This window comes from Oculina patagonica, chromosome 3 (genome assembly GCF_052425735.1).
Source record: "Oculina patagonica isolate OP01 chromosome 3, crgOcupat, whole genome shotgun sequence".
Classification (NCBI taxonomy): domain Eukaryota; kingdom Metazoa; phylum Cnidaria; class Anthozoa; order Scleractinia; family Oculinidae; genus Oculina; species Oculina patagonica.
In genome coordinates this window covers 23,749,248-23,775,655 of record NC_135760.1, presented here as the reverse complement: position 1 = coordinate 23,775,655, position 26,408 = coordinate 23,749,248, and the positions used below count along the sequence as shown (strand labels likewise).

At 39.5% G+C, this 26,408-nt stretch overlaps 1 protein-coding gene across 1 annotated transcript; it reads right to left on the bottom strand.

Annotated features, from left to right (window-relative positions):
* Positions 1 to 311: 311 nt before the first annotated feature.
* LOC144647103 (protein retinal degeneration B-like) lies at positions 312 to 23,768 on the bottom strand. The gene is made up of 18 exons (XM_078506858.1): positions 23,478 to 23,768; positions 16,585 to 16,872; positions 15,095 to 15,143; positions 14,351 to 14,553; positions 12,995 to 13,562; positions 12,075 to 12,238; positions 10,970 to 11,282; positions 9,766 to 9,947; positions 8,681 to 9,218; positions 7,306 to 7,635; positions 5,811 to 5,959; positions 5,344 to 5,463; positions 4,610 to 4,726; positions 4,370 to 4,518; positions 3,277 to 3,426; positions 2,449 to 2,632; positions 1,806 to 1,937; positions 312 to 943 (listed from the first exon to the last, which is right to left on the bottom strand). The coding sequence occupies exons 1-18, from the start codon at positions 23,553 to 23,555 to the stop codon at positions 671 to 673; spliced, it is 3,987 nt and encodes a 1,328-aa protein (XP_078362984.1). The 5' UTR covers positions 23,556 to 23,768; the 3' UTR covers positions 312 to 670.
* Positions 23,769 to 26,408: the final 2,640 nt, after the last annotated feature.

Below are 26,408 nucleotides of genomic sequence, written 5' to 3'. Positions count from 1 at the left end.
CAATTTAAGGTCAAGAAAAGATAACACCTCTCTCTATCTCTAACACTTTTGAGACCTAAGTGTCACATAACACCGAAGTATTAAATAACACCATCTTACTACAAAATTTTACACACTAATATATTTTACAACTAGTATTTTATTATAGATACACCCTGACTTTAATTTACAACTACTTGAACAAGCTTGTACGCAAAAAAAAAAAAAATAAAAAAAAAAAAAAAAAAAAAAAAAAAAAAATTGGTGTACATTGCGCAAGATTTGCGACACCCAAAAAACGAGAGGGAAACCTTTCCAACTAGCTGAAAAGCGAATGACGAATAGTCTCCGTTTTACACAACCACAAGTAATCGGACTGTTTTACAGTCTGCGAAACGCAGTGACACTAATAAAAAAAAACTCGCAAATTTTAAATTTAGTACAAATAGACCGAAAAAAACATGTATGTGGGGCACGCGGATTTTATGGAGAGACCTCAGTAGAACGGGCGTCACGGCCTTTCTTTTTTCCCGCCACGCGTGACACACGTATGACACGCGCGACAACATCGCGTTTACCTCGCGCCCCAAAATCCGCGTACCCTAGGCGGTAAGAAAGCATTATACCAAAGTACCCACATCGATACACTAGATTTAAGTTCAAAGTGGAATATTTTGTACTTCTAGGACTATTATTCATCAAACTTACTCACAGATCGCCCCTTCGTGTGTCTAAAAGAAGAGTAATTAAAGGATCCCGATAGGGTAGTCGAACACTCTTTGTCAGAATCGGGCGAGAGTTTGTCCGAAATGGAACGTTTGATCTTGTGTCTTGTCTTCGACGCACGTGTAGGAAGACCAAAACAACCACGCCTGAGGATCAAACGAGAATTCCCCACAGCGGGTCTGGAGATCGTTTGAGTGGAGAGTGCGGTTAGATGAGCTGCATAGCCATCTTTCAGGAACTGAAGAGGAGAGAAAAATACATGGTTTGTTTCACAAGCTTTTCAAGGAGTTGGTCTGTTCCAATCCAACGGATACAGGGCGGATAGGAACCAAGTGGCCTATCATGCCGCGATTAGCACCAGTTTGTAGAGTATGAAATGACAAAGAGCAATGCTTCTTCCTAGTCCATTGCCTGCGTTGCTGGCGGTATTGTTGGGTTTTGAAGCGCGCACAAGCAACGCGACAACGAGCGACGACGCCGCGACCGCCAGCTACACAGGCTACCTAGTCCATCGCAGGTAAGGTAAGGTAAAGTCTGTGTTCAAGCCTTGTGGCCCATCATCAGGCCGGAGCTTATCCCGGTTTCCGTAGCACAAAGAGACTAGGAGTATTTCTACTTCCCCCCCCCCCCCCCACCCTGGATGGGATGCTAGTCCATCGCAGGGTTACCCCCAGCAGTAAATTCGCCGGTAAACATTTATACACCTGGGTGGAGAGAGGCACTGTGAGAGTAAAGTGTCTTGCCCAAGAACACAACACAATGACCCCAGCCAGCGTTTGAAACCGGATCGCACGATCCGGAGTCCAGCGCACTAACCATTAGGCCACTGCGCCTCCCACCAACCTTTCAAGACTCCAAGTGGATCGTTTGTCTTTCCAGGTTTAATGCTAATACTGCACGTGGTCAAAGTCGAGGGGCACAAACCCTGTACACTTATGTTATTCTGGTGTTTTGACAAGGAATGAATCAGACCTCCCAATGTGAGCTACGCTTTTGTCGATTTTCCTAGCCTCTCAGAGGTATAAAACTGCAAAGCGAATTATGTTTAATTTACACGTTTTCCCGAGCTAGAACTGCTCAAAAGAAATGCAAGCACTCACCTGAGCTTGTTTTGCGTATTTCCTTGGATGGTGTTTCCCCACAGTGTATATCTGATGCGACTGAACTCCAACAGACGCATACACTGAGATGTCTTTCACTGATCCGTATGCTGCGTGAATTAGCACTTGACACTAAAGAAAAAAAAATAATAATTAAGCATAATAAATTAAAAACTACAGTACATCCTTAATTCTTTCTTAAAAGGAGTCGTGTGTGTCATTTTTTTTTTGTTGTACAAAATTACATTCAAACTGAAGGAAAACCTCAATTAATAGTTTTTTAACAAGACGTAGAAACGCACCAAAGTATAGTTAACCGAAAATAAACAAAGATGGTCACGACTGACGAATAATTAGATGGATTACGAAGGACAAACTGACACGAAAAAGATGCGCCATCTTTGACGTTCAAGGCTCCTAAAGACCGAGCTATAAAAGAACGACAGCTGACAAGGGTTTAAACTCTCAATCTTCTCTGGCCTGAAACTCGGCGACTCTCGTGCGTTCTCAAAGAATTCGAACCTGCTCAAATTTTTCTTGAGATTCGTTGACAGTTTTTTCTCATGAAAAGCTCGCATCTTTTAACGCGCGATGACTTTCATTCTCGTAGGGTCTGGGCTTTATAGTCTAACAGATTACTTACATCATTGACGAGGTATCGAAGGAACTCGGTTTTATGTCTCTGAAGATCTTTTGAGATGCCGTTACCAAATGTAACAAGCCCATAAGGGAAGTTATGCTCTGCCAACCAAGCCATGACTTTCATCTTTTGAAAATCAGGCCGACTTGTGACGTAGACGATCAAAAATCCTAACTCTTGCCAGTGCCTGTAAGGAAACAAAATTGGACTAAGGAGGGGTTGGCAAGGACGTGAATAGTGTCTCCTGAGAACAGGGTTTTGGGGCATCGAGGGTAAAATATGAACATTTATACCCAGGAAGGAGAGGTTTCAGCGAAGTAAATACAGGTAACAACTGGAGGAAAGGGTGTAGCAATACTCAAACCCTTTAAACATTATGTCATAGAAATTTTAGGGCCGGTAACATGGACCATATTGGCCTTAAATCATCTTTGCTTACATAGTGGCACTTTGCGTGATGCCACATCTCTCGTTGACAAAGTTTTTCCAAGTGAAAAGCTCCTTCTTTTCTTTTCATCTTCCATTCCTACTGTTTTGCAAAATCAATTGTCTTACTACTGGGCCATAACATTGGTTGTTTAAGTATTTTTATATAATTTTCAGACCACCACGCTCTCCACACAACAGAAAAGCGACTGAAAAAATATTTTTCTTCTCTCATTTCTCAGTTAGCTTTTTTTCTTCTTCACAAATTCGAGTTTAAAAGACAATTAGAAACTTGGCAAATGGGAAATGAATTGGCGTTCTTATTGTCTCTTATCACTTTAAAGCCAAGCGCCGGAACAGTTTTTCCCAGTCATGTTTTACGTTGCAACACAACACAGAACGTACCTTACGACATCCACGGCGCCTGCTCGGACTTTCGGATCTTTGCCACGAATGGAGACGCTGGCCGCAAATGAGCCGTCGATACTGAATACAACAGCCTCTGTCTTGGGCGGTAAAACGGCCAAGTTACTGTCAACCCACGTATGGTCGCCCCTGAAAGAAGATAGCTCGAAATATTAATTCTCTATACTGGATGTCATACAACTGTTTAAATGATAGTTGTGAGAATTTGGTTTTCGTTTTTCTCATTGCCTATTTGCCTGAGAATCTAATCATATTGTAAGGAGAAACTCTTGGGAATTAGATGGCTTATAAGTTGGGCTATATGGCGAGATTTCTGGCATACAGAACTAGAATCTTGAGATTGAAATAGCAACTAACCAAGACAGATATGAAATATTCACCGAGGAAAGCAGATGACTAAAGGGACTGTGTCACGGCTGAGTTAAGTTAAATATTTTTTAGTTTTGCCACATACTCGCTATAAAACTTAATGCTTGCGAGGAAATTACTTCTTTAGATTTCAATGACAAAACCATAGCTTCATCACAACCAAATGTGACTCCGGAGCGTTATAATTTTAAGTTACAAGCGAATCCGTTTCAATCTGCTTCACTTTTGGTCATCCGTACCTTCTTTTGTATTAACTGTGTTATTGAAATGTTCCTTCACTGTTTTAAGTGGTTATTTTTATATTTTATCGAATTTGGTGGCCATTTCCTATGCCTAAATTTTGCTAAGATCTGTGACACAGTTCCTTAAAGATTAATTACCCATTGTCACTTTCCTGGTGGAAACCCAGGCAGTTAGTTATGCTTGGAAATCCGGCAAACTTGTTCAGTGCAAGCCTTATGGTCAATGGTTCAATTTTATCATTTTTAGGGGTGGGGAGTGGGAACGGAGAAGTCAGGTTCGACTGAGGCTGGGAGTCATACGTGTACTAAGTTTGCTGTTGGTTCTCTCGCCTTGCTTCGAGGGTTTTTCCGAGTACTTTTGTTTCGTCCCTCATTCCCAAATTTCAATTTGATCAGGAAAGAGGTTCCGCTTAAAAGACCACTGTCATTTTGCAAAATACAAAATTCTATGTGTTACTAACCTGACGACCAACTTGACAGGGTAAATTCCGACCGGAAGTTTCTTCTCTTCAGGAATGTTACACGATAATTTTCCTCCACTTCCGGTGACCGCGGTGTCAAATAAAACGTACTCACCCGAGGGGGGTTGGGTCATGACGTAAATATCCACCTGCAACAATGAACGAAAATAAACCACACTAAAGAACTCAATCACGTTGCTGGGCTCCATTAATGGTGGGGCTAAAATAAAGGTCCTTTACCTTCTCGTGACTTAGAGACACCATGTCAAGAGGACCATACATGAACCTGGCCGTGAGAGACTGGTCAAGACCTTCAAGTATAACCCGGTCGTTAGCTCTGTGATTGGCGTTCAGGTTCTGGCGATAAAATAATAATAAAAAATAAGTAAAAAATAGTAATAGTAAAGTATTAGTAAGAGTAATTTAACATTTGAATTAACTACCGATAGATGCTTTGAATCGCTAATTCCAATTCATTACTTGCCATAATAGTTTCCATTCTCATTTTTACACCAGACGTTGAAAGTATTCGCGAGAAGCAAAAATGTTAAGTGCTTTTTAGTTGAATATCTTTTTCTAAAGCTTTGTTGCAGATGAGAAGGATTAAGCGAGCAACTTGTGACATAAATTGTAAGATGGTCAATACCTTTAACTTTAACCCCCCCCCCCCCCCCCCCACCCCCTTCCCAAAATACGTTACTATAACTCTTACGTGAAACATCCCTCGCAAAATGATTTGTTTAATTCGTTTTTTGAAAGCAACCCGATTCTACCACAAGTTGCGGGAAAAAAGCTACGAGGAACATGCATCAGGCGACCTGCCTTCCAGCGAAATTACATTCCCGCGGAAACTGAATTTCGTCAGGAAAGTAATAATTAACCGAAGTTGCTGTTAGCACAGGCTTACTCAAGGGAAGAATTAAACTTCAACACGAGGCAGCTGTTAAATGCATTTCTTTGAGTTTCACACTTACCTTGATTTTGATAGCAGTTCTTCGTTTTAACCATTTTTCTCTAGGTTCCGAAGGACTAAATGTTTGGCATCTTTTATTGGGAGACGAAGCACTTGAAATATCCCACTCACCATGAAGAATCTATGCAAAAAAAAAATTGAATCAAAGCCGTGAGATGAATCAAAAACACATAAAACGAGTAAACACGCAATAGGGGCACTTCTCATTTTTGATATCATCTAAATATACCTCATTCCAAAATGGCGGAAAATACACTATTCTTTTGTCTACATGTTTATTGGCCCAGATGTGATCGAAGCCACGAAGGCCAATTGACATGAATACAAAAGAGTAATGTATTTTCCTCCATTTTGGAATAAGGTGTATTGTCGTTACATCGAAGTTCACACTCATATGAAATCAAAACGTTGTAAAATTTCATTGCAAAAGTCTGGGTGCGAGTTTAAGCGCGAAAACCGGTTTTTCACCTGTCTGACGACAAAAGCAGCCACGTCACTGGACTCCCAGTAGCTGACATGGAAGAGAGGCGAGAGGACAGCTGTGGGAAATTGTTGAAGTCCCTCAGGACAATACAGAGCATAGTCCACACGCTTGGTACCCCACCAGTTCTGGGTTGCTGAAAAAAACGGACAAAAAAGACAACATCAGCTGAGATCTTGCAAAACCTCGAACATGCAAATACATACGCTGGTGCAAGTCATTTGCTCAGAAACCATAGTTGCCACAGAGTGTTGCAACGAAGATTTGCCGATAAAACTCAAATTTCCCTCACCAAAAAATGCAAAATGTCAGATATAGTCGCAGTCTCCAGTCTCCATTTCAAAAAGAAAAAAAAAACATCGCTGAGATCACATTGACCTGAAATATTTCTTCCAGCCTTCAATGGTAATACATCAGTGATGATATAATTTCAATTCCCCCTGACTTTTCTTCAATATGTCAATTTTTCCTGACTCAAATTAAAATTCCCTGACTTTTCCATGACCTTGAAGAATTTCATTTTTTCCCTGACCATTTCCTGACCTGTGGCAACCCCGGAAACCCGTCTCTGGAAATTTTCTAAGGCCGCGCCTTTCGGCAGCGGTGACGCATAGTTGCATGACGTATCCTGATTGATCGGGAGTCTTTGCGCTAGTTTTTGATTGGACAATAAGAATCGGAAACTCCTCGAGTGTTGCAACGAAGATTTGCCAAACACGGGCACATACTCCGTGACTGCACAATCCCATTTGGAAAGGAAGTGAAGACAACTGGCTAGAAACGGTCATTGGGTTTGCTAAAAGCGGAGAGGTTTTCAATTGAGTGTCGAAAGTATTCACGTTTGCTTTGTTTGCTTTGTTTGCTTTGTTTGCTTTGGTTTTGCATTTCTACGCTTAGCGATTGGTTTAAAAATACTCGCGCACTTTCTCAACCAATCAGAAGTAAAACCGACCAAAACCATGCATTCGTGACTCGCTCGCACACGTTTTCCCGCGCTTTGCCAGGCTACATGTATTTGCTCACTTAGTTAAGTTTTGACTGGATCAATGAATTGTCTGTTTCCTTTGTGATTGGCCACACTAGTTACTTTGGTTTTGGTTTTTCTACAGACAATTTAAAACTGCTCTACAAACACTTACAATTCAATCGTCTGCTATATAAAAGTTAACTCTGAAGCGCAAAAGAACTCAGATGAAACGAAAGAGTCCGGCTATTATGGTACAAGACTAGACTGAAAATAAATGTGCAATCGAGAAAGGGCTTACAGTAAGCGATACAAAGTTGAAAGTAATTTTCATGCGGAATCTTTCGTTCTTTTTGACTTTTCGATTTAGTCTGGTTCAAGTTTCTTCGCCAATAACTCAATTGAAGTGAAAAAACAACAAGTTTCAAGTCTCATTATTGTCGGAACAAGTTCATGACTGAAAATTTAGATCAGAACAGCGAAGAGCCTGACGTAACTAAAGACTACACATCACATACCAAAATCCAAGTCCGTGCCTCCAGAACTATCACTAGACACCAGGCTTGCGGTGCTCAGATTGCTGTCTCCTCTTTTAACCAGGCCCGGGCGGGACTGGGCACCAGGGTTCAAAGGTGACTGGTTCACAAACAACTCTGGGTACGCACCGATGACGTTGCTAAGGAGATGTGATTGACCATCTCCTAATGGAAACCGGTGATAGCGAGGCACGCTTACAGCCGGGATCTGACCGAACTGGCTCATGATCAAAGGTTCGATTCGGGACGCAGACGGGTCAAACGGGTGAAACAGGTTGTAGAACTGGTTACAACCAGGTTTTGGTGGTACAGCTGTGGACAAGAAGTAAAAGATTAAAATACAAAAAAAGATGTTTAATACGAGTCTGGAAAACAAACCTTAGAAAAGCAAGTTCTCTTGCTGTAACGTTAGCTATAAAGGGGCTATGTCACGCAATTTTAGGCAATTTCGGCCGGCACTGACCAACTGGTCATCAAATTAACTGTAATATAACAATTACTAACATAAAACTGAAGAAAAACTCAAAAGCAACACAGAAAGGTCAAAAGAGGGCATGGATGGGCAAAATTCGAGAAGATTAAAACGGATTGCGTTCAGTGTTATTTACCATGCTCGAAAATCGTCCTTGTTTGTTATGTGGCCGTGATTTTGCCAATAAAAGACTTTTTCTCTGCCAATTTGAAGTTTAGAGCTCTTAATTAACGAATATAAATAGAATTACTTAAAATACCAAGACCTAGCCCCTTTAAGTCTCTGGCTACTGTTTCCACATATTTTCTTTCAGGTTCTTGGCAGAAAATGGTTTTTAATCAACAGTCTCGTTTTTCCTAAGTTAATCTACGCCTTTATTCCCATTTTACGTTTTCTTGAATTTGTTACAAATAAACAAACAAACAGAAGTTGGTCGATGCTTTTAACTCTATCTCTTGAAAAATAAACGGCACGCAATGCATGCAGAAGCGATGAGATTATTTTCATATTTCAACGAATTTGATGGTCATTTCCCAAGCCTAAAATCCGCGACACAGTCCCTTTAAAGGAGCAACGTCACGATATTTAAATCATTTTTCCGATTACTTTGAAATTGAAGGAAACATCAAAATAATAGTCTTCTAACATAGAAAAACAACAAAGGAGTAATAAAAACCCGAAAATAATTAAGGATGGTTTTGACTGACGAAACTAAGATAGATTGAATGACAATCTTGAAAAAACTTGCCAATTTTTTCAAGAAGCGTTGTCCGTGACGTACATCCTTTAAGCGTTGGATTTACGAGGTACAGAATAACACAAAAATCCTTCAATATTACATCAGTAACATGAGTAAAACGCAAACTTGTGACGATCAATTCTCACCTAGATTCCCTCTATCCTCCCCGTTCAAGAACCTGCGATAAGCTAACACGAGTCCAATCGGTGAACCAAACGCGAAAAACTTGCACACTTCGAAATCAAACATCACGTGATCCACAGAATCCACGGACAGCGACATAGTGTCGAAACTAAACGTATGCAACTTGGCTGCCTTGCTAAGAGGACGCGGTGAAATCATCACGTTATCTTCCGTTTCTTCAACCGGCGGCGAAGTTATCATCTCATCTCTCTCTGGGTCGACGTTTTCTCGGATATTTCCGCTGCTTAGACTCAGCCGAAGGTTATGCGAGTTCTCCAGGTTGCTTTTACTTGGTGGTGTGTGGCTACTTGTGCGCCGGGGTTTTCTTGGCAAGCCGCCGTTCGTCTCTGTGGTGTGTTGAGGCGTGGATGAGGCGGCGTTTGGGGAAAGCATTGCTATGTTCGAGATACAACTCTGTGTGCGGCTTCGCAAGGAGTTCACGCTGGACGTTAGGGCATCGTACGCGAGCAGGGCACCCATACAGTCGCCAAGAAGACAGACCTAAGATACAAACATTAAACACCGTGTATTTTGAGCAACTTCAGTCCAAACTTCACATAAAGATAACTTAAATGACAGGCACGTTCTTCTGACAAGAAACAAGTGAATTTGCTGTATTTCTAACACTAAATAAATTAGCCATTCAAAGTAAATTTTGACTAAATTCGATATTATACTTGTTGTTCAACGACTTTCCTACAACTTCAATCAAAAACATCTAAGAACCAATCACAGTACAAGTGAAATAGTTCAATGAACCAATCACAACTCCAAGACGTGCAGTCCGCGAATAGCGCGGGAAATGTAACGCAAGGCAAATCAAGCTATGATTCCTATGGTTTATTTTCGCTTCTGATTAGTCAAGAATGGATTCCCCCTATGATTGGTTAAAACACGTCGCACCCGTTTTCTAAATCACGTTACACCAGTATTCTGGATCGAGAGCAAACAAATTTACAACCTCCAACAGTCAAAAGAGAGAAACAAGGCGAAACGCAAGCGCTTTAAACACGACAATATACACAAAAACTATACTTTTAGTACAAACCTCTCCCCGAAAGCCTTGCCCTTCGTTAGACCTGAGAAACTCTCGATAGACCATGTTAGTGGCAACTACCATGGAATTCACTGCCTCGTCATAAAATGGCGAAGACGAAACCATGAGAGAAATGGCACTCAGAGGAAAACTACTGGAGACTGCAGTAAAGCCGCTGTTGACACTAGCCACGTCTGAAAACGGGAAAATAAAAACAAAAAGGTTAAAACAAGTCATGACTGAATTAAATAATGCTCGATTTCTTTTTTACCATACAGTCGAACCCCTATTAAGCGACCACTCATTAAGCGGCCAACCCCTATTAAGTGGCCAGTTACTAAAGTCCCGAAAATATTGTCAGTAAAATACTGTAAATATAACCTCTTTTAAGCGGCCACCCCTATTAAGCGGCCGCGGCCACCTTTCTGCCGTCCCGATGAGCGTTCTTCTATTGTTTTTACCTCTATTTAGCGGCGAATAAGAATGTAATACACGATATTTAAATTAATTTCCAACAAGCTCAGACCGTGACGGCCGATAAAATCATTCAAACACAGGTTTATTGTCGTCTTCCTGTGATTCCGTTATTCCTTTTCACCTTATTTTGTATTGAAATAATGTAACCTTTTAAAAAGACATCATGCTAATTTCTGACAAACCCCTATTAAGCGGCCAACCTCTATTAAGCGGCCAGTTGCCATTTCCCCGAGGGTGGCCGCTTAATAGGGGTTCAACTGTATATTATATCTTCTGGAGTATACTTGTGTTGAGTTGCGACCTTCAAAAGTCGGAATATTATTTATCTTTACAGATTTCCATATATTTCTTTTAATTGTAGTTCTGAAACGCAGCTACGACAGGGTCGGCAGCAGCTCTCACAATGTCTGACATAAATGGCTCGCTACCCTTTGAGAAAACTATACAACAAACAACAGGAACAATGCCCAAGCCCCCTCCCCCCCCCCCCAAAAAAAAAAAAAAAAAAAACAGTAGCAACCGCTACACAAGAGAAACGGTAGAATTACAAGCTATCGAGAGCTGAACACGGATGGCACATGTTGAGAATTCTACGCCAATTTTATTAAGTTTGTCGCTCATAATCCTTTTCGATCCAACCAAATCTTAAAAGCCCTTGTTCCTGTTTTGTCTATTATCATCTCTTTGGCGTTTTTCTATATGTCTGTCATTTTCTGTCCATTTCAATTGAAGTCCTTACCCGAGTCACTCTCTGAATAAGGACACAGCTGTGACAACAGATTAAGCGCCTTGGAGCAAATAGCAGGGCACTCCACGAGTCTCAGCGCGATCCTTCCCACGGCCCCTCTGTAGTGCGAATTAATCACAGCCTCGAATGCATCCTGCAGCAGTTTGAAGTCCATGTCACGTGATGTAGTGTCCAGGCCCGTGTCTACTTGGGTGCCGCCGTTGATGACAAGAATGAGGGTTGTGATGCGAGAGGCTGGTATCGAGCACGTCGAGGTGTCGCTGACTTTCTTAGATAGCTTCTCTTTTCGGATCAGCCGAGGTGACTAAAAAGAAATAGATTTTGAAAAAGAAATTAGAGATTTTAATGGAGAAATCTGATGTGAAAGAACAAGTCAGCAAGGCCACTCTATGAGGGAACAACATCTTACAGTCGGAATAATAATGAGAATCAAAATGCACCAATAGCAGCGAACCAACATGCTTCAAACAGCGACACGTAAACAGTTGACCTCATCGCCTATTGCAGTCGAAACATCGCGATCGAGCATCTCAAAGCGATTCCGTCGTGAGACAAACAAATAAACGTTCATCTTTCCTATCCTACACCACGATGACCGATAATCGTGTAAATGACAAGGCCGCTCTAGTTTCTTCAATTAATCAAATAGCAGAAATTCAATAACGTGTCATTAAATTCGCGCCTTTTTCCACTTCTGCAAGCACAGCGGCCGATCAGTGATACAGACGCCCTGTCGGACTAACCAATCAGCAGTTAGGATTGCAATGACGTGTCACAACATTCGCACGTTTTTTCACCAGCTCCTTCTGTTTTTCAGAAGTAGAACGAGAAAACTTGAAGTCAACCTCAAACACACTTAGGAAACAAGAAAATTGGTTAAATAAGTGTAAAGGCCCGTTTACAAAGGCGATTTTTGTCGCGATATCGCAGGAGTTTCGAACCTGTACGAAAACTTAATGCAATTTCGCCGCGACAAAAATCACCTTTATAAACGGGCCTTAAGTTTGCGTTACGTCGAAGCACTGATTTGCAGCAGAAAATCTACAAAAGTGAAAAATTACCCACCCTTCCCTTCGCTCTCTTTATCGATCGTTACCTTATCTGAGCCCTGGTCATCAACGACTGAAGATGCCAATGAATCCAACGACTCTCTACTACCCCGTGAGGAATCTGTGTCCAACTCTAGACTCTTAAAACTGTTACTGAGTTCCACGTTATGTATGGACAGCAGATTTGAACTGAAAGGCTCTTCGAGCGCCTCTGTTATGAGAAAAAAACGTTTAACACAAAGGTGACAATCTAAACCTCACATTACCGTTCTGAACATTTACCCGCACTGAAGTACGGAAGTTAAGGTGGCAAGATCCTTTTCTTTTCTTTATTGAAGGCAAAAGATGGCCTTGGCGTTTTCATAACAAAATTTATTCATACAGATTAAAATCCGCACAAAGGAATCATGTTCGAGGTACATTAGGGAAAGGCCATTAACTGAAAATGTGTTTATAGGTGAAGTTACGACTTACAGTATTTGAAGAATGATATTATACGTAGTGGATATCAAATTAAAAGGCTTTTTTTACGTTTTCGAACGTTTTTATGCGCATATTAAAACAATTCTTGTACTTATTTAGCCCGGGCCAAACAACGATGAAAGTTGATGAGAGTTCAAACACTCCCTCTCGTTGGCCTGAAACTCCCATGCACTCTCCTCGACTTTGAACATGCTCAAATTTTTCATAAGCCGAGAGCCGATGAGAGTTTTCTCTCGTTTGGCCTCAGTTGATGATAGTCGATAAGAGTTGACGAAAACTCTCATGAGAGTCAACTCTCATCAACTCTCATCCTCGTTTGGCCCGGGCTTTACTTGAACAATTGCGCTACATACTAGTCTTTTGTACTTTGGACACAAACAAAAGTTGATACTGATTTTTAAGAAGGGATTTATCCACTCTACAACTTTACACGTAACAGCGTTCAACAGATATGCAAAGCGGCAAATATCAACTGAAACCGTACCTTGCGCGTCGAAAAACTCTTCATTCTCAGAATCTGACCCACTGGCTTCTATCGTGCTTATATGCCAACCTTTGAGTATATCCGCCCGGGACATTCCCCTCCCCGCAGAGCTATCAGCTGTAGAACTCAAGTCTCTTGGGCTTACGCCATTGCACTCGAAACCGTACGAGTTTTTTCTGGGTTTATCGCTTTCAAACCCGAATTTTTCCACAGTTATAGCCACTGGTGAAGGAGATAAAACTCCCTCGTTTTCGTCAAGCGATGCTTTTGAAATCAGTTCAAGCTTGGAGCTATTGTTGTTTTCTTGAACGTAAACTACACTTCCTCGGCCTTTGTCGTTCGCAAAGCCGACTTCTTGGTCGCTGTCTCGATCCGAAGGAGTGTTGCTCATCGCGTGATCAGAGAGCCTGCCCATTTTCATGGCCAGTACTCGCTGTGTCTCTTCCTCTAATTGTCTAATATCGTCGATTGTGAGTCCATACCACTCATCTTGCCACACCCAGGCTTGTCTGTGACCCATTAACATGGGGCGACGCAGACCCGAGTGAATAAAATGTTCAATTTTATTCTGGAAAAAAGAATAAAGAAATTTTGGTTCTCAGCGATTCATACCGACATAAAACAAGTTTTTCGAGCTTACAGCAGGTTTTCCACTGACCATCAAAATGGATTCTGTGTTAACATTGGTTTTTCGTGAGCTCCCTAATTAGATAGAAAACGTCATGTGACATGCTATAGCCAATCAGAAGAAATAGGCTGTTTGTTTAACCAATCAGATACAAATCCAAATCCAGTCATGACTCCGCTTTCGTTCGTTTTATCACGCTTTGTTGGCTTTACCTTCTGATTGGTTCATTACGATAGAGTGGTTTTCACTTGAGTGTCGAAAGTATATCGCGTTTGCCTTGGTCTTGACTTGCAGTACTACGCTTAGTGATTGGTTCAATCAGAAGTACTTTTTCCCGGGCTTCGGCTGGCTACATGTAGATGCATCAAGTTTTGATTGGTTCACTGGATTGTCTGTGTCCTTTGGTTTTGGTTTTACGACACTCAGTTGAAAACTGCTCTTTGCCAGAATTACTTTAGTTTTAATTATTTTCCTTGGCTTTGTTTGAAATAAAAATGCATTTTTGCAGAATTTGCATGATAAAAGAGTTAAGTTCCTAGCGGAGGGAAACACTTTGTTCTTGTCCACCAGCATAGCTGCCGTGGCGACAGCTACAAACCAGCAATATCGAACTCGTAACTGTTTCATTTTCTTGTAGCATTCTCATGCAATTTTAAATACTTTAGTTATTAGTCTTTCTTTACCAACAGTAAGGAATAAAAAACCTTGTGAAACCTCTCTCTGCTTACCTGCATTCCCCAGTATCTAAACTCGACCTTTATAAGCTTGTACGCACACATGACATCAGAGGGTGGATTGTCTACTCTGTAGTGCTCCAGCCAGTTCTCTTTCATGGGGCCCCGCCCTGTTTTCGTGGATTTGTACAACAAAGGATCTTCTTCTTCACTGTAGTCTGAGTATGAGACTGAGTCTTTAATTGGGTCAATTACATCTGCAAGTCACAAACAATGCCAATTTAATATTTTTACACCTAATGCTGCAGAAAAAGGATCAGACTATCTTTTCCTTACCCACCCTTGAGTGAGACCGCGGTAGGGTAATGGTTAGTGTGCTGGACTTCAGACCAAGCAGTCCGGGTTCAAGCCCTGGCCGGGGTCACTGTGTTTTGTTGGCAAAACACTTTTGTCCCACACTGCCTCACTCCACCCAAGTGTACAAATGGCAAATTTAATGCTGGGGGTAACCCTGCGATGGACTAGCATCCCAAACACTCCTAGTTGCTTAATGCTACTGAAACTGGGATAAGCTCCAGCCTGATGGACCACTTGGCTTGAACACAGACTTAACCCCTACCTACCCACCCTTGAGGGGTTGGCTCTTTTTACTGCAGGGTCCCACAAAACTGACCTACCCACCCACCTGATCGAGTTTTCAAATCATTGCTGTATTAAATCTTGGAAAAGATATTTTACTAACAGGTTCTTTCTGGACACTGACACTTGTAAAAATATGAACCAGAGAAACCAACTCACCAACTTCCCTTCCTTGAAGATCAACTGGTGATAACTTGAATACATTTTCCTGAAAGGATAACCAATAAAGTTTGTAACAGAAAAAATGTATCACAAACTGAATGGGGTTAAATGCCTTCTAGACATTCGTGACACATATCAATAAGGTCTAAAAAAAGTCCAGTTCAGTCATCTGGAACAAGTGGATTTTCTTGCCAGGCAAATAACTTCTCATGTTCACTTGCCTGATGGGCTGTCGGCTGAATAAAATTAATTAAGATAGGTAAGATAGAAAAGATGAATGTCAATTTGTTTGGCTCACAAGGGAATCAATTTGGGGGTCAATCACGACTTGTTAACTGCAATACTGCTAGTCTTTGTGAGGCCTTCTAAGGGGGGTTTCTGATGTTGCTTTGTAGCTCGTTTCCAACCAAACTGTCGCCTTTATTTGGTGAGGGAAACGTTGTCGCCGCCACAAAAATACATGCTTTCAGTGCTAGTTTCTATCGGCTATCGGTGATCTGGAACAAGATTGTTGCTACATTTTTTAGCTATTTTGGAGCAATGATGCCTGTTCCCAAAACCCTTTGGAAGGCCTCATTTGAAGCATGACTTGCTGCTATTAGCCCAATTTTGATTTGAGAATGAACAAGCATGCAACTGCCCCAGGAAAGCAGCAAGCTGGCTCAAGACATAAATTACATACTAGGAGTTGCTGATAGCAAGTTAAGTGCTGCGAAGTGAGTTATAAGAATATTAATTATAATAGTAGGAGCGGAACGGAAGGTCATAGCAATGTTTCAGATTTTCACATTTTCAGATGTGAAAGATATAATCTTAAGTTTAATTTATTAGCGTGTGAAATGCTAGTGACATTGAGAAAAGGAAGCAATGTAACATAACAAAGCACATGCAATTCGATCGCAAAGCCATCAGAAACACCAATTTATGACGTCAAAAAGCTCAAAGCTTGTTCCATTCTAGCGCGCGGTCATTATGAAAACGTTTTCATGGTGCCTTCGCAAATAATCTTCGTAGTTTTTGCTGTACATATTTCACGCTCAACGCACAGAAAGTAATTTTTTTCCCTTAAATTAACTAAGTAATGGATAATTATGAAAGCACATTACAAGAAGGCATCGTAAATTCGTTATTCATCAGAGCTGGCGCATAAGGGATGAAAAGACCGTTTCCCCGGCACTATACTTGACCATCTTGCTCAAGAAAGGTTTCTTGGGAAGCATTTACAAAGTACTGAACAGAAGTGCAAGCGGCAGCGCTTTAAAATTTAACTTCTTGCTCTTTAGCGAAAAGGACATCGCAAACGACAAACGCAGCTTCCACATTTTACATGCCGCTGATCATACGTACTGCATGTACTTAAAATCATCGCCAGTGAAAAAGTCAAATCGAGTGTGTCGCCTATATAAAGCGCCCAGGCCCCGCGCCGACAGTCAAAAATAGTTCTGCTGCTACGCTAAGGCTTTGCAGCAAATATAATTAATACTTACCTGCTGTCCAGCATCAGGGTAATAGTATGTTTCTACGTCAACAAAAAACTTTTCTACAAAAGGACAGGTTGTCCTCATCTTGGTATATGGATAGGCATTCCAGGCCTCCTCTTCCACTCTCAGAGCCGCCTTCGGAAGGATTGCTTTAAGCCAGCTTGGTAAATGACTTCCAATGTGGTAGATTTTCTTTGTGTATTGTCCATTGCCTCCCGGTCCATTTGTGTAGGGAGTATTTTCAAGAATTTCTACCCCACTTCCTTCTCCAACACTGTCCAGCCGACTCTTTTTCTAAAAGGCAAAATATAATCAATGTGCAGTTCTAGAAAATATCTGTAACCACTCCATGTAAGGTCATTGGAAATTCCAAGGGAGTGGGGGGTCTCAAAAGCCAAAGCTTTTCAAAGGAATTACTGGGGTTTACTGGAATTTTTAGAGGGGTGGGGGATTCAAACTAAAAATGGGAAGAATATGGATATTTTCTGCAAGAACACAATCAATCAATCATCAATCAATCCATTAACCAACCAACCAATAGTTGGAAATCGTGTTGGGAAATGAATGAAACCGACAAGGAACTCACGTCAACTCTCTCTTAACGGACACCTCTATAAGACGGACATCTTTTACGGACAGGCAACTGGTGTTGGTCATGTCACTGCAATTTTTCAGTCATTTTACTGTAACTAAACTCCCTATAAGACGGACAACTCCCTAAAACGAACAGTTGGAGCCGGTCCCAATGGTGTCCGTTTTGGAGAGAGTTGACTTTGTTTACAAGTCATGTATTTGATTTGATCTAGACTCATGAGGTCAAGTAGTCTATACTGTTTTATTAAACACTCAAAAGGATTTCAGTACAAAATACTATAATGTGATGTATTTTTTAGCCAAAAATTTGACGTATAATTATAACTTTTTAAGGGCAATGTGTACAGGATTGCAGTGTTTTGAAGAACCAATCAGATTTGTGGATTTCTAATAGAACAAAGCTATTAAGTGTCTACTAAAACTCTTTAGAAACATGGAAAATGTTTCTATTTCAGGTGTACCAATGCCCCATATCAATAAACATCAGTTTGTTAGAGGCTAGAATTTGGCTGATCATGCGTGTTTACTTAAATATAAATGTAATTATAGTTAATCATTTTGTTCAGTCAACTCAAAGTTAAATGGTCACATATTATGAGTTCACTACAGACCAGACAAACTAAAAACCCACTTGCAAAGCCACACAATTGAAAACATTTTCATTTTACGTCACATTTTGCTCAATAGAGTGAATTCGTGTAACCCGTTTTTTATATGTTAATGAGTCGTATAATATTCTAATGTTTGTGTACAATAAAAAAATACAAGAGTGGTCAGAATACCTCAAAGAAATCACTTTAATAGTTATACAGAAAATAAGTATAAACAGGAAGTGTCTTTCTTTCACACTTCAAGAACATGTTCAACCTAAATTGAAAAATTAGCGGTCTGGTTCAAAATACGCAGGATTTAATCATTTCACGTTGTTGTTTTTCAGAAGACGGGAAATAAATTTGCCAAGGAGTAATAGAACACATGCACAGCTATTTTCCTCTCATTAAACCTTTTGTTTGCTAAACAAAAGTTGTTTGTCATCGTGATTGCTAGCTCCCCATGGATTGCGCGCGCAGAATTGCGTTACAGTCAAGTTTAATTTTTTTTCTTTACGCGATGTTTCGAGCGATGTTGAATATATGTTTATCTAAAATCGCAAGAAATTCAAGGCATGATAATTTTTAAGCCCCGTTATCTGTTTTGATTTTTACATATGGTAATGCTTGAATTTAACCTGACTTCCACATGCAAATACTTACGATTTGTCTGCAATTTTCTGTTTTCTTGTACAGCTCATTAAAATATACACGGCCATTAGCATATAAAAAACGGGTTACACGAATTCACTCTAATGAGAGATTTTAATTAAGATTGTAAACAAAATCCTTTTAAACATAATTTTTGCATAAATGTAATGCTTCTGAATTTTTCTATCTACATTCAACATTATTGCAAACTTTATGATCAAAAATTATGTCTGAAATGGAAATCAATTTTTATATAACATTTAAAGATTATTAAGAAACACAAAACAGGTGAATGAGACATGCATAGAGTCATATCTTCATAACAGATGGCCATTTATATTCACAGCTGTGCATAATGAATTTGTATTTAATTTTTTCCAGAATTTTTTTATTTCTTATATATCTTAAATTAAGCAGTACAAAACTAAATTTGACTTAAATTTATCTTAGAAAAAATATTTTGCAGTTAGCTGGGAAGACTTTGTTTTATGATAATTCAGCAGTTGTGCAACTACCTTTTCTACAAAATTATATTCAAGAAACTATATGAATACAGTAACTAATGCATATAAATGAAACTAATTAAGCACAGCTAAATATACTTAGACAATAAACTGCCGAAAGTTGCAAATTAAGGTTCCATTTCTATTTCTGAAGGAAAAAACTCAAAGTGCTCGTTTAATGGATCAATTTTCCACTTTTTGAATACCTTGTGAATGAATGGTTAGGACTTAAAAACACACATACTTCCATTTGTTAAATCCTTAACAAGAAGAAAGCAATTTAACATAGGAGAGAAAATTACATATTCAGCTTGTGTCGGGGGGGGGGGGTACTCCCTATAATGGCCTATATGGGGAGGCGCTGCCCGAAAGGGGTTCCTTTTTCAGGCTTCAGGTATATAAAAGCGTAGCGATTTCACAAGTTTAGGTACATGAAAGGGTATGGAAATCTGTCATTTAGGTGTTTAAAAGGGTCTTTAATTAAAATACTTCGAACAGACGCTATTTATGGCTGTATTATTTTAATTTATTAAGCACTATATGAAAATGGCAAGAGAACGTCCTGTTTTAAGTCTATGTCACGTCTTTAAGGTATATGAAAGTTTCTGAAAGGGGTTCCTTTTTTCACTAAAAGGTATACGAAAGGGGTACAATTTCCGTCAAAATGGTATACAAAAGGGTAAGGGGTTAGAGCTCGGGGCGGACCCTCCCCGTACATAACTTTTTTGAGTCCCCCCCCCCTGGACTTGTGTAAGTCCAAGTTTTCCATTGAATTGAAAATAAGTAAAAAAAAGTGCATAAATTCCTTTGCGTTTTTGTGTTGCGGTTATTTTTTGCAAACATTTTAATTTTCAATTCCTGTGTTACCGGTAGTCTTAGAGCCTAGGACCACTTGAGTTACACAAAAATGCATTTCATATAATATGTGAAGAGCAGAATTTAAAAATTAGGCTAATGATCATGGCCTTTTATAGCCTAAATACATCATTTGAAATTTCATCTACATTAATTTGTGTGTTTAAAAAACTGTTTAGTCCTAATTTTAAGTCTTTTTTTGTTTTGACAAGTCCATCACTGTTATAACACTTCTTGATTTGACTGGGGATGAAGTAAAAACTAAGCTGGCTCATTAACAAGCCAGAAGCCGCGGAGTGTTTTGGAACATGGGGAGGCTAAGACTGTCCCAAAGATACTCAGCAGGTTCATATTTGGAGCAACTTTTTCTTTCGCTCTAGCAACTTTTTTGTTTTCTGAGCAGTTTCTAGACCAAAGATTTCTAATGATTCTCTGATTGTTGTTCCAAGGCCAATAATATTACGAATGTTTCCGTTCATTTTTTGAACTTTTCTGAAGATAAACAAAGTTTACCAAAGACTTCCAAGGAAGTTTCGAAGACATTTGAACTCAGTCACAAGATGGAATATCTTAACAAACCATTATTTTTGGCACCTCAAACTGAAGGGGGGGGGGGGAGCTCCAAAAATTTTCTTTTGGGGGGGGGACCCTGCCCCCCTGCTCCACCACGTATGCAAGCTCAGCCGGCTTTTCTGGCATGTGAACCTTCAAAATTACCCCAAGTCTTTGGGATAACATTTATAAGGCGAGAGGGTAACAGTGTACTGTTACCAATGAATGCTGATCGAATGACCGATGCTGTTTCGTTTTCACATTTCATCTCCTAAAGTCTTCATTGTGCTATATAAAACAAACCACATGTTAATGAATGGTCCCTCATGGAACCATTTAACTTTGTTTCCCTTGAATTGCAGTGTTTCCATTCTGAGGAAACAAAAGTCACTGTGATGGTTTCCTTCGGGACCAGTCATTCCACCTTTAATGTGCACAATTTTGTTGAATGGTTGTTAAAATGTATTGTTCCAGAAAATATCTTTATCCCTCCCGTGGAACGTTTTTGGGTTTGAACTCTCCCACTCCTCTGAAAATTCCAGATGAGCTTTTTTTAAAGCCCCCTGCCCCCCTAAAAATTTCCAATGACCTTCCATAGGGTGGGTTATGTTTAATTCGCTGTAATCACAACGCCATGGGGTGCAAACTTTTCTTTGGGGAAATCCACATCTGGATTCTTCTACCCAAAAGCAGATTTTGCGATTTCTTAAATTAAATTAACTTACCAGTTAATACAAAAATGGATTAATCAAGGATTAGTGATCTGAAGAATCCGCACCCCAAGTGGACACATCAGAACAAATTTAAATCGGGATTTTAAGGATTTCCTTATCCACATGTTTCTTTGGGAAAGGATTTGAAAAAAGTGCATTAGCCCAGCAGTCTTTGCTGTGAAAACGCTGGTACGCGATTTGTAAACACTATCAATATGGTAAGTTTTCAAGTGTTTATTTCGATTTACATACAAAATAATTAAATTTTATAGCTTGATCAGTGTGAAGTGTCATTTAAAACTGGATGCAGGCTTTCTAAAACAGTCACTCTGTGCCTATGGAAGCTGTATTCTTCTGAAATAATCACGAGTGTAGTTTGCATTGATCATGCTTTGTATTATATGCATAATTTTAATATCATGATCATATTAGTGGGGATGGGGTAGGGAGAAAATTTGTATGCTGTTTGGAAGAACTGTGTATTTTTAATAGGATTCAAGAGAAATTGCTGCAAATTAAGAGACTTAAAACAACTGATGAAATTAGAGATATTTTATTTCCAAAGGAAACATACTACCAACAAAAAAATATGAAGAATGCTTGGAATTTTCCTTTTACCATCATTTCCTGATGTACACTGTATAGTGTACTGATCTAACTTTCCCATCCCCCTTCCCCCACTCCCCTGTGGCCATCCAACCTGTCTTAAAAATACCAAACATATTTCCTGAGAAATTTCACCTTGGCATTAATGACCATGATTTACTTGAATGTTTATTTTTTAATTTCATCTAAAGTAATCTTCTTTGGTATAACATATGGTTACACTGTTAATCTCCTGCATCCAGCTTTACAGTAAAATAAAAAACAACACTGCTTAATACAAAAAAATTCACTGACACCGCACAAAATAGAACCCTACAAGAAAAGTCTTTTGTTTCTAAGGTGCTAATTAAAACAGTTGCACTTTTGTACAGCATACTTTGTTTTTGAACCGTAATGTGAATGACCAAAAATACTGAAAGTAGAACCTAAGCCTTTACATTCACCTGTGCATGATTTAAAAACCAGAATATAGTTGACTGAATTTTTAATTAATGGATACATTTCTGTTAATTTGATTTTCAGTTTTGAGGATCAGTCAAGCTTATTAAAGAACGTACCTAATTGAACCAGAGGTACACCACAATAATTAGTGGCAAACACTTGCTTTATAATTGCGATTATTCTTTTTCACTGCTGTAAAAACCAAAACAAGCACCACTATTATGTCGCTTGTACTAGCCAATGTTATAGAGGCATTAATTTCAACTGAAATTAAAGGCAATGACTTTAAACTACATCACAGCTAAAAACTAGGATCATTTATCCCTGAACGTAATTTTCTACAGAGCTTAAAAAGAGATTCAGTTTCTATTGAACGGAGAAAGGATTTGGTTTTTTGAATAAAATGGCATAATTAAAGTCCTGAATACAAAAACATTAGCAAAAATCTGCCTCAAGGGATTTTATTTTTCTGAAGATAAAACAATTCAGAAAGGCTATGGTAAAGGCAATAAAATCGAAACTCGGTTTCTAGCAGTTATGAAAATCTTTTTGATATTCTGAATTTTTAGATCACAGTTTTACATGTATATTGAACGTAATGTAATAAATTACAATCAGACAGTCACATCTAACGGTTTGATGTTATATTCATGGAGAACGACTGAAAAGGCAGTTCGGAATTCAAAGAAGACGGAACACATTTGACTTCAAGCCAAAAAAACATGTGCGATCGATCGCCCACGCGAGGTGTCAAGTCTACAGACAATTTGACATGCAAATGGGCATTTCACTTCGATTTGACGAACTCTGACAAACTCGACAAACAAGAATATCACGAAAATATCGCCACAAATAAACCACTCAAATATCTTGACTTTTGATCCGACTTTTGTACGAAACGGATGAATAATCCTGTACCATTTCATGTCTTTGATCGAATGTTTCGAAGTCATTTAGCGAAGGTTCGATTCGCAAACTTGTAGCTACAGACTGTGTCAATTAATGTCACGAAAGGGAAACATACATGGAGATGAACCAAAGATTGTATTGAAATCGGAACAAATTTGCTTTTCCAACTATTACAAGCCTTGCACGATTTTTAGCGAGTTCTAAAAGATAAAAACCCGTTCAGAACGGCAAACTGTATCGGCGACCTAACGTTCGATGCCTTTAATAAGGTATATATAAAGCACAAGAAAAAAAATTCGATCCTTCGCCGGCCTGTTTACATGAGTCAGGCTGTGAGCCGTAACATAACTTGACATGTACATACACAAACACACTGCCAAACAGTTCGCGAAGTTGGTAATCGAAGTTGCAGTGGCAATGAAATATCGTTTAGGCATTTGAGACTGTTATAAAATATAAGGCAATACATCAGACAAAAAGATTACCTGAATCATATATAACTGCGCTATCCTATACTCTTCCACACTCATCGGCAGAGGTATTCTGTATTCCTTGATCAACATTTTCCACACCAAAACAACAGCGTTTCAAAGAGGTGCTGATCTGATCGTGAACTACTTGAAGGCCCTGTATCAAACAAAGGCCGTACACTTTGGTCTCACATTAAAGCGAAAAGTACAAGAGTCGAACAGCTTGCAAGCTGTCCGCTGAAAATAAACACAACTTCACTCCACCGGCCGGAAGCCATCTTGAATGACGTCACATGCGTCGTCGAAACAGATGGCTAGCCTCACTTTCAGGTTGTTAGTTCACTTCCAGACCCTCGAGGTAAGCAAGTTATCTCCACCGTAGCAAAAGATAAATATAAATGTTTACTAGCAAAAATAAAAATTCCTGGACAAATAAACTTACCTTTTCCTTCATTATTAGCACCAGATATCCTTGCAAAATAACGAGTTAGTAGAAGAACCTCTCTCTCTTTGATAGTGCCGCGTTTCAACACGCGATACATGAAAGACTCATTAAAATACCGAGGATCCGTGCTCTGGAACACGCTATCAACAAACCACAAGGATCTGGCTTATGTAACACGTCGAAAGGACCTCGTCCGCATGCTGAAAACTTCGGATGCTTTTATTGATTTCAATTTTAAAGTTTTATCTGTATCAACCACGAACTTTAAACAAAAAGATTTTACCTACTTTTAGCGCTAGTTTTTAAATTAATTCAAATGTAAATAGTTTTATAAGTTTAAATATTTTTAACTTTTAATAATTTTAAAATCAAATACAAATGTAAATAGCCTAATTAATTGTAAATATTTTTAATTTTAAATACTTTAATTTACACGACCTCACAAGCTGTAAGCTTTTATCCATATCGTGTTTTTAAATAAAGGCAACTACTACTCTCTTGCCTGAATAAACAGAAAACGGTTCCCGGCTAGGCTTTTATAGATTGTGCTAGCATAATTTTTGGCATAATTGGAGCTAAAAAGCATAATTTGTGAAACGAGCACTGCCACGGCATAATTAGCAATTTTTAGCACTTTTTGGAGCATAAATTGTAGTAAATATGGTGTACTTTCTACAGAAATAAATGAAATTTAGGTAGTTTGTTCTTGCAATGCGTGTTTTAGCTATACAATTGTGATTGTTAAGTCGTTGGAGGCATTTTACAAACGGTTTAGAGATGCGAGCAGCTAATTTGGACAGCTGACGGCCGTGATAAACTGCCATAAACACAAATAAATTTACAACAACAGTTTATTTAAAAAACATCATAATTTGGTGTCGTTATTGCGCACCTCTATGTATAGAATCTACGTCATTTTGTGAGCATAATTTCGGAAATCAGAAGCATAATTTGGGAATTCTGGCATAATTTTTGCATAATTTGGCAAAATTTTGAGCACTGCTAGTAGCATAATATGCCACTTTTAGGAGCACAATCTATAAAAGCCTATTCGCGGCACCATTATGCGTCGATCGCGAAACGAGTTGTGTTCACTCCTACAAGTTGTTTAAATCGTTTGGGGTGAAATGACTCTCCACTACTGGCTTTTATTTTTTACAAAACTGCTTGACATTAGCCTTACTAACGCATATTTACATGATCCGGATAAAGCTCTTGCCTGAGTGAACAGACTAAACGGTTCACGGCACTCCTATGCGTCGCGAAACGAGTTGTGTTCACTACGACAAGTTGTTTAAGTCGTTTAGGGTGAACTGACTTCCCACCCCACCCCTCCACAAGTATCTATCTAAAAGTACAGAATTCTTTTTGTTCCTGAATGAAATAAATGCATTGCTCTGAACTGTTTTGAAATTCTTTAGTCGGAACAAAAAACTGTTTGAATCGCGTTAAATACCCCTTCCTTTCGGAGATATGCTTTTTCTTTTCTTTTAATTTTTTAAGAGCTTCAAGTTGCTGCATTTAAAATGTCCAAGTGGCTATTATTAAATAATTTTCCTGCTTTTAATCGAAACGCGTCCTTCTAGGCGCCTTTCTATTCCCGACTAAAACGGCAGTGCGCAGCCTATTTAGTTACACTGGATCACTTAAAATACACTTACCTTTTTGAAATCGCCTTTTCCTTTTCCTTGCAATTTACATTAGCCAAGCCAAGCTAGTCTATTTTATTTTCACGCGGTTCTTATTCTAAACTATTCCCGCTTTTCAAAAACGCGTTTAACCACGCCCCAGAAAAAAAAACGTGGGTGACAGAACAAAGAGGTAAGCGCGCGCGCCTTTTGTCGACCAATAAGATTTAGTGTGGACTGGCACCACGTCAATCAAGCGCGCGGAAACATTTTGAGATTCAATAGGACTTCTACTTCAGAAGAACTCCATTGCGGAAACACCTCCTTTAAGGGGACACAAACTTTTGTCCCTCAACGCTCCAGTAATTTTCGGTCTGACACCTCTATTAAAGGGACGAGAATACGTTTTTAGCGGGGCGAATGCTCTTTCAATTAAGGGACAGCTATAGAAAGACGATGATTGTAAAGCCGACGCGTTCTTATCAGTGTGCGCTCTTATTTCACGCGCGCAATTATAAGCAGTGTGGATGCGCAATCAAAACTAAGTTATCTTCACAGTGATATTTGAACCCAGGGGAAGGACCACTGCCGTTGCTTAGTTCCTTGGCCCCCAGGGGGGGGTGGGGGGGGGTGGGTAGAGACGGCGTTTATCACAAAAAAGTCTAAAGGTCTCAACACATGTGGGGACATGTCGCAGGGACACGTAGTAGCGACAATATCATGTGTTGTTCACACTGACTGCACCGAGGGGACGTGGAGCGGGGACATGTAGCAGCAACAAAATCAAAATGTGTACACAAGCAAAACATTATAGCAGGGAAATGTTCCAGGCACGTGTCGCAGCGACACGTCCCCTCGTGTGTGCTGATTATT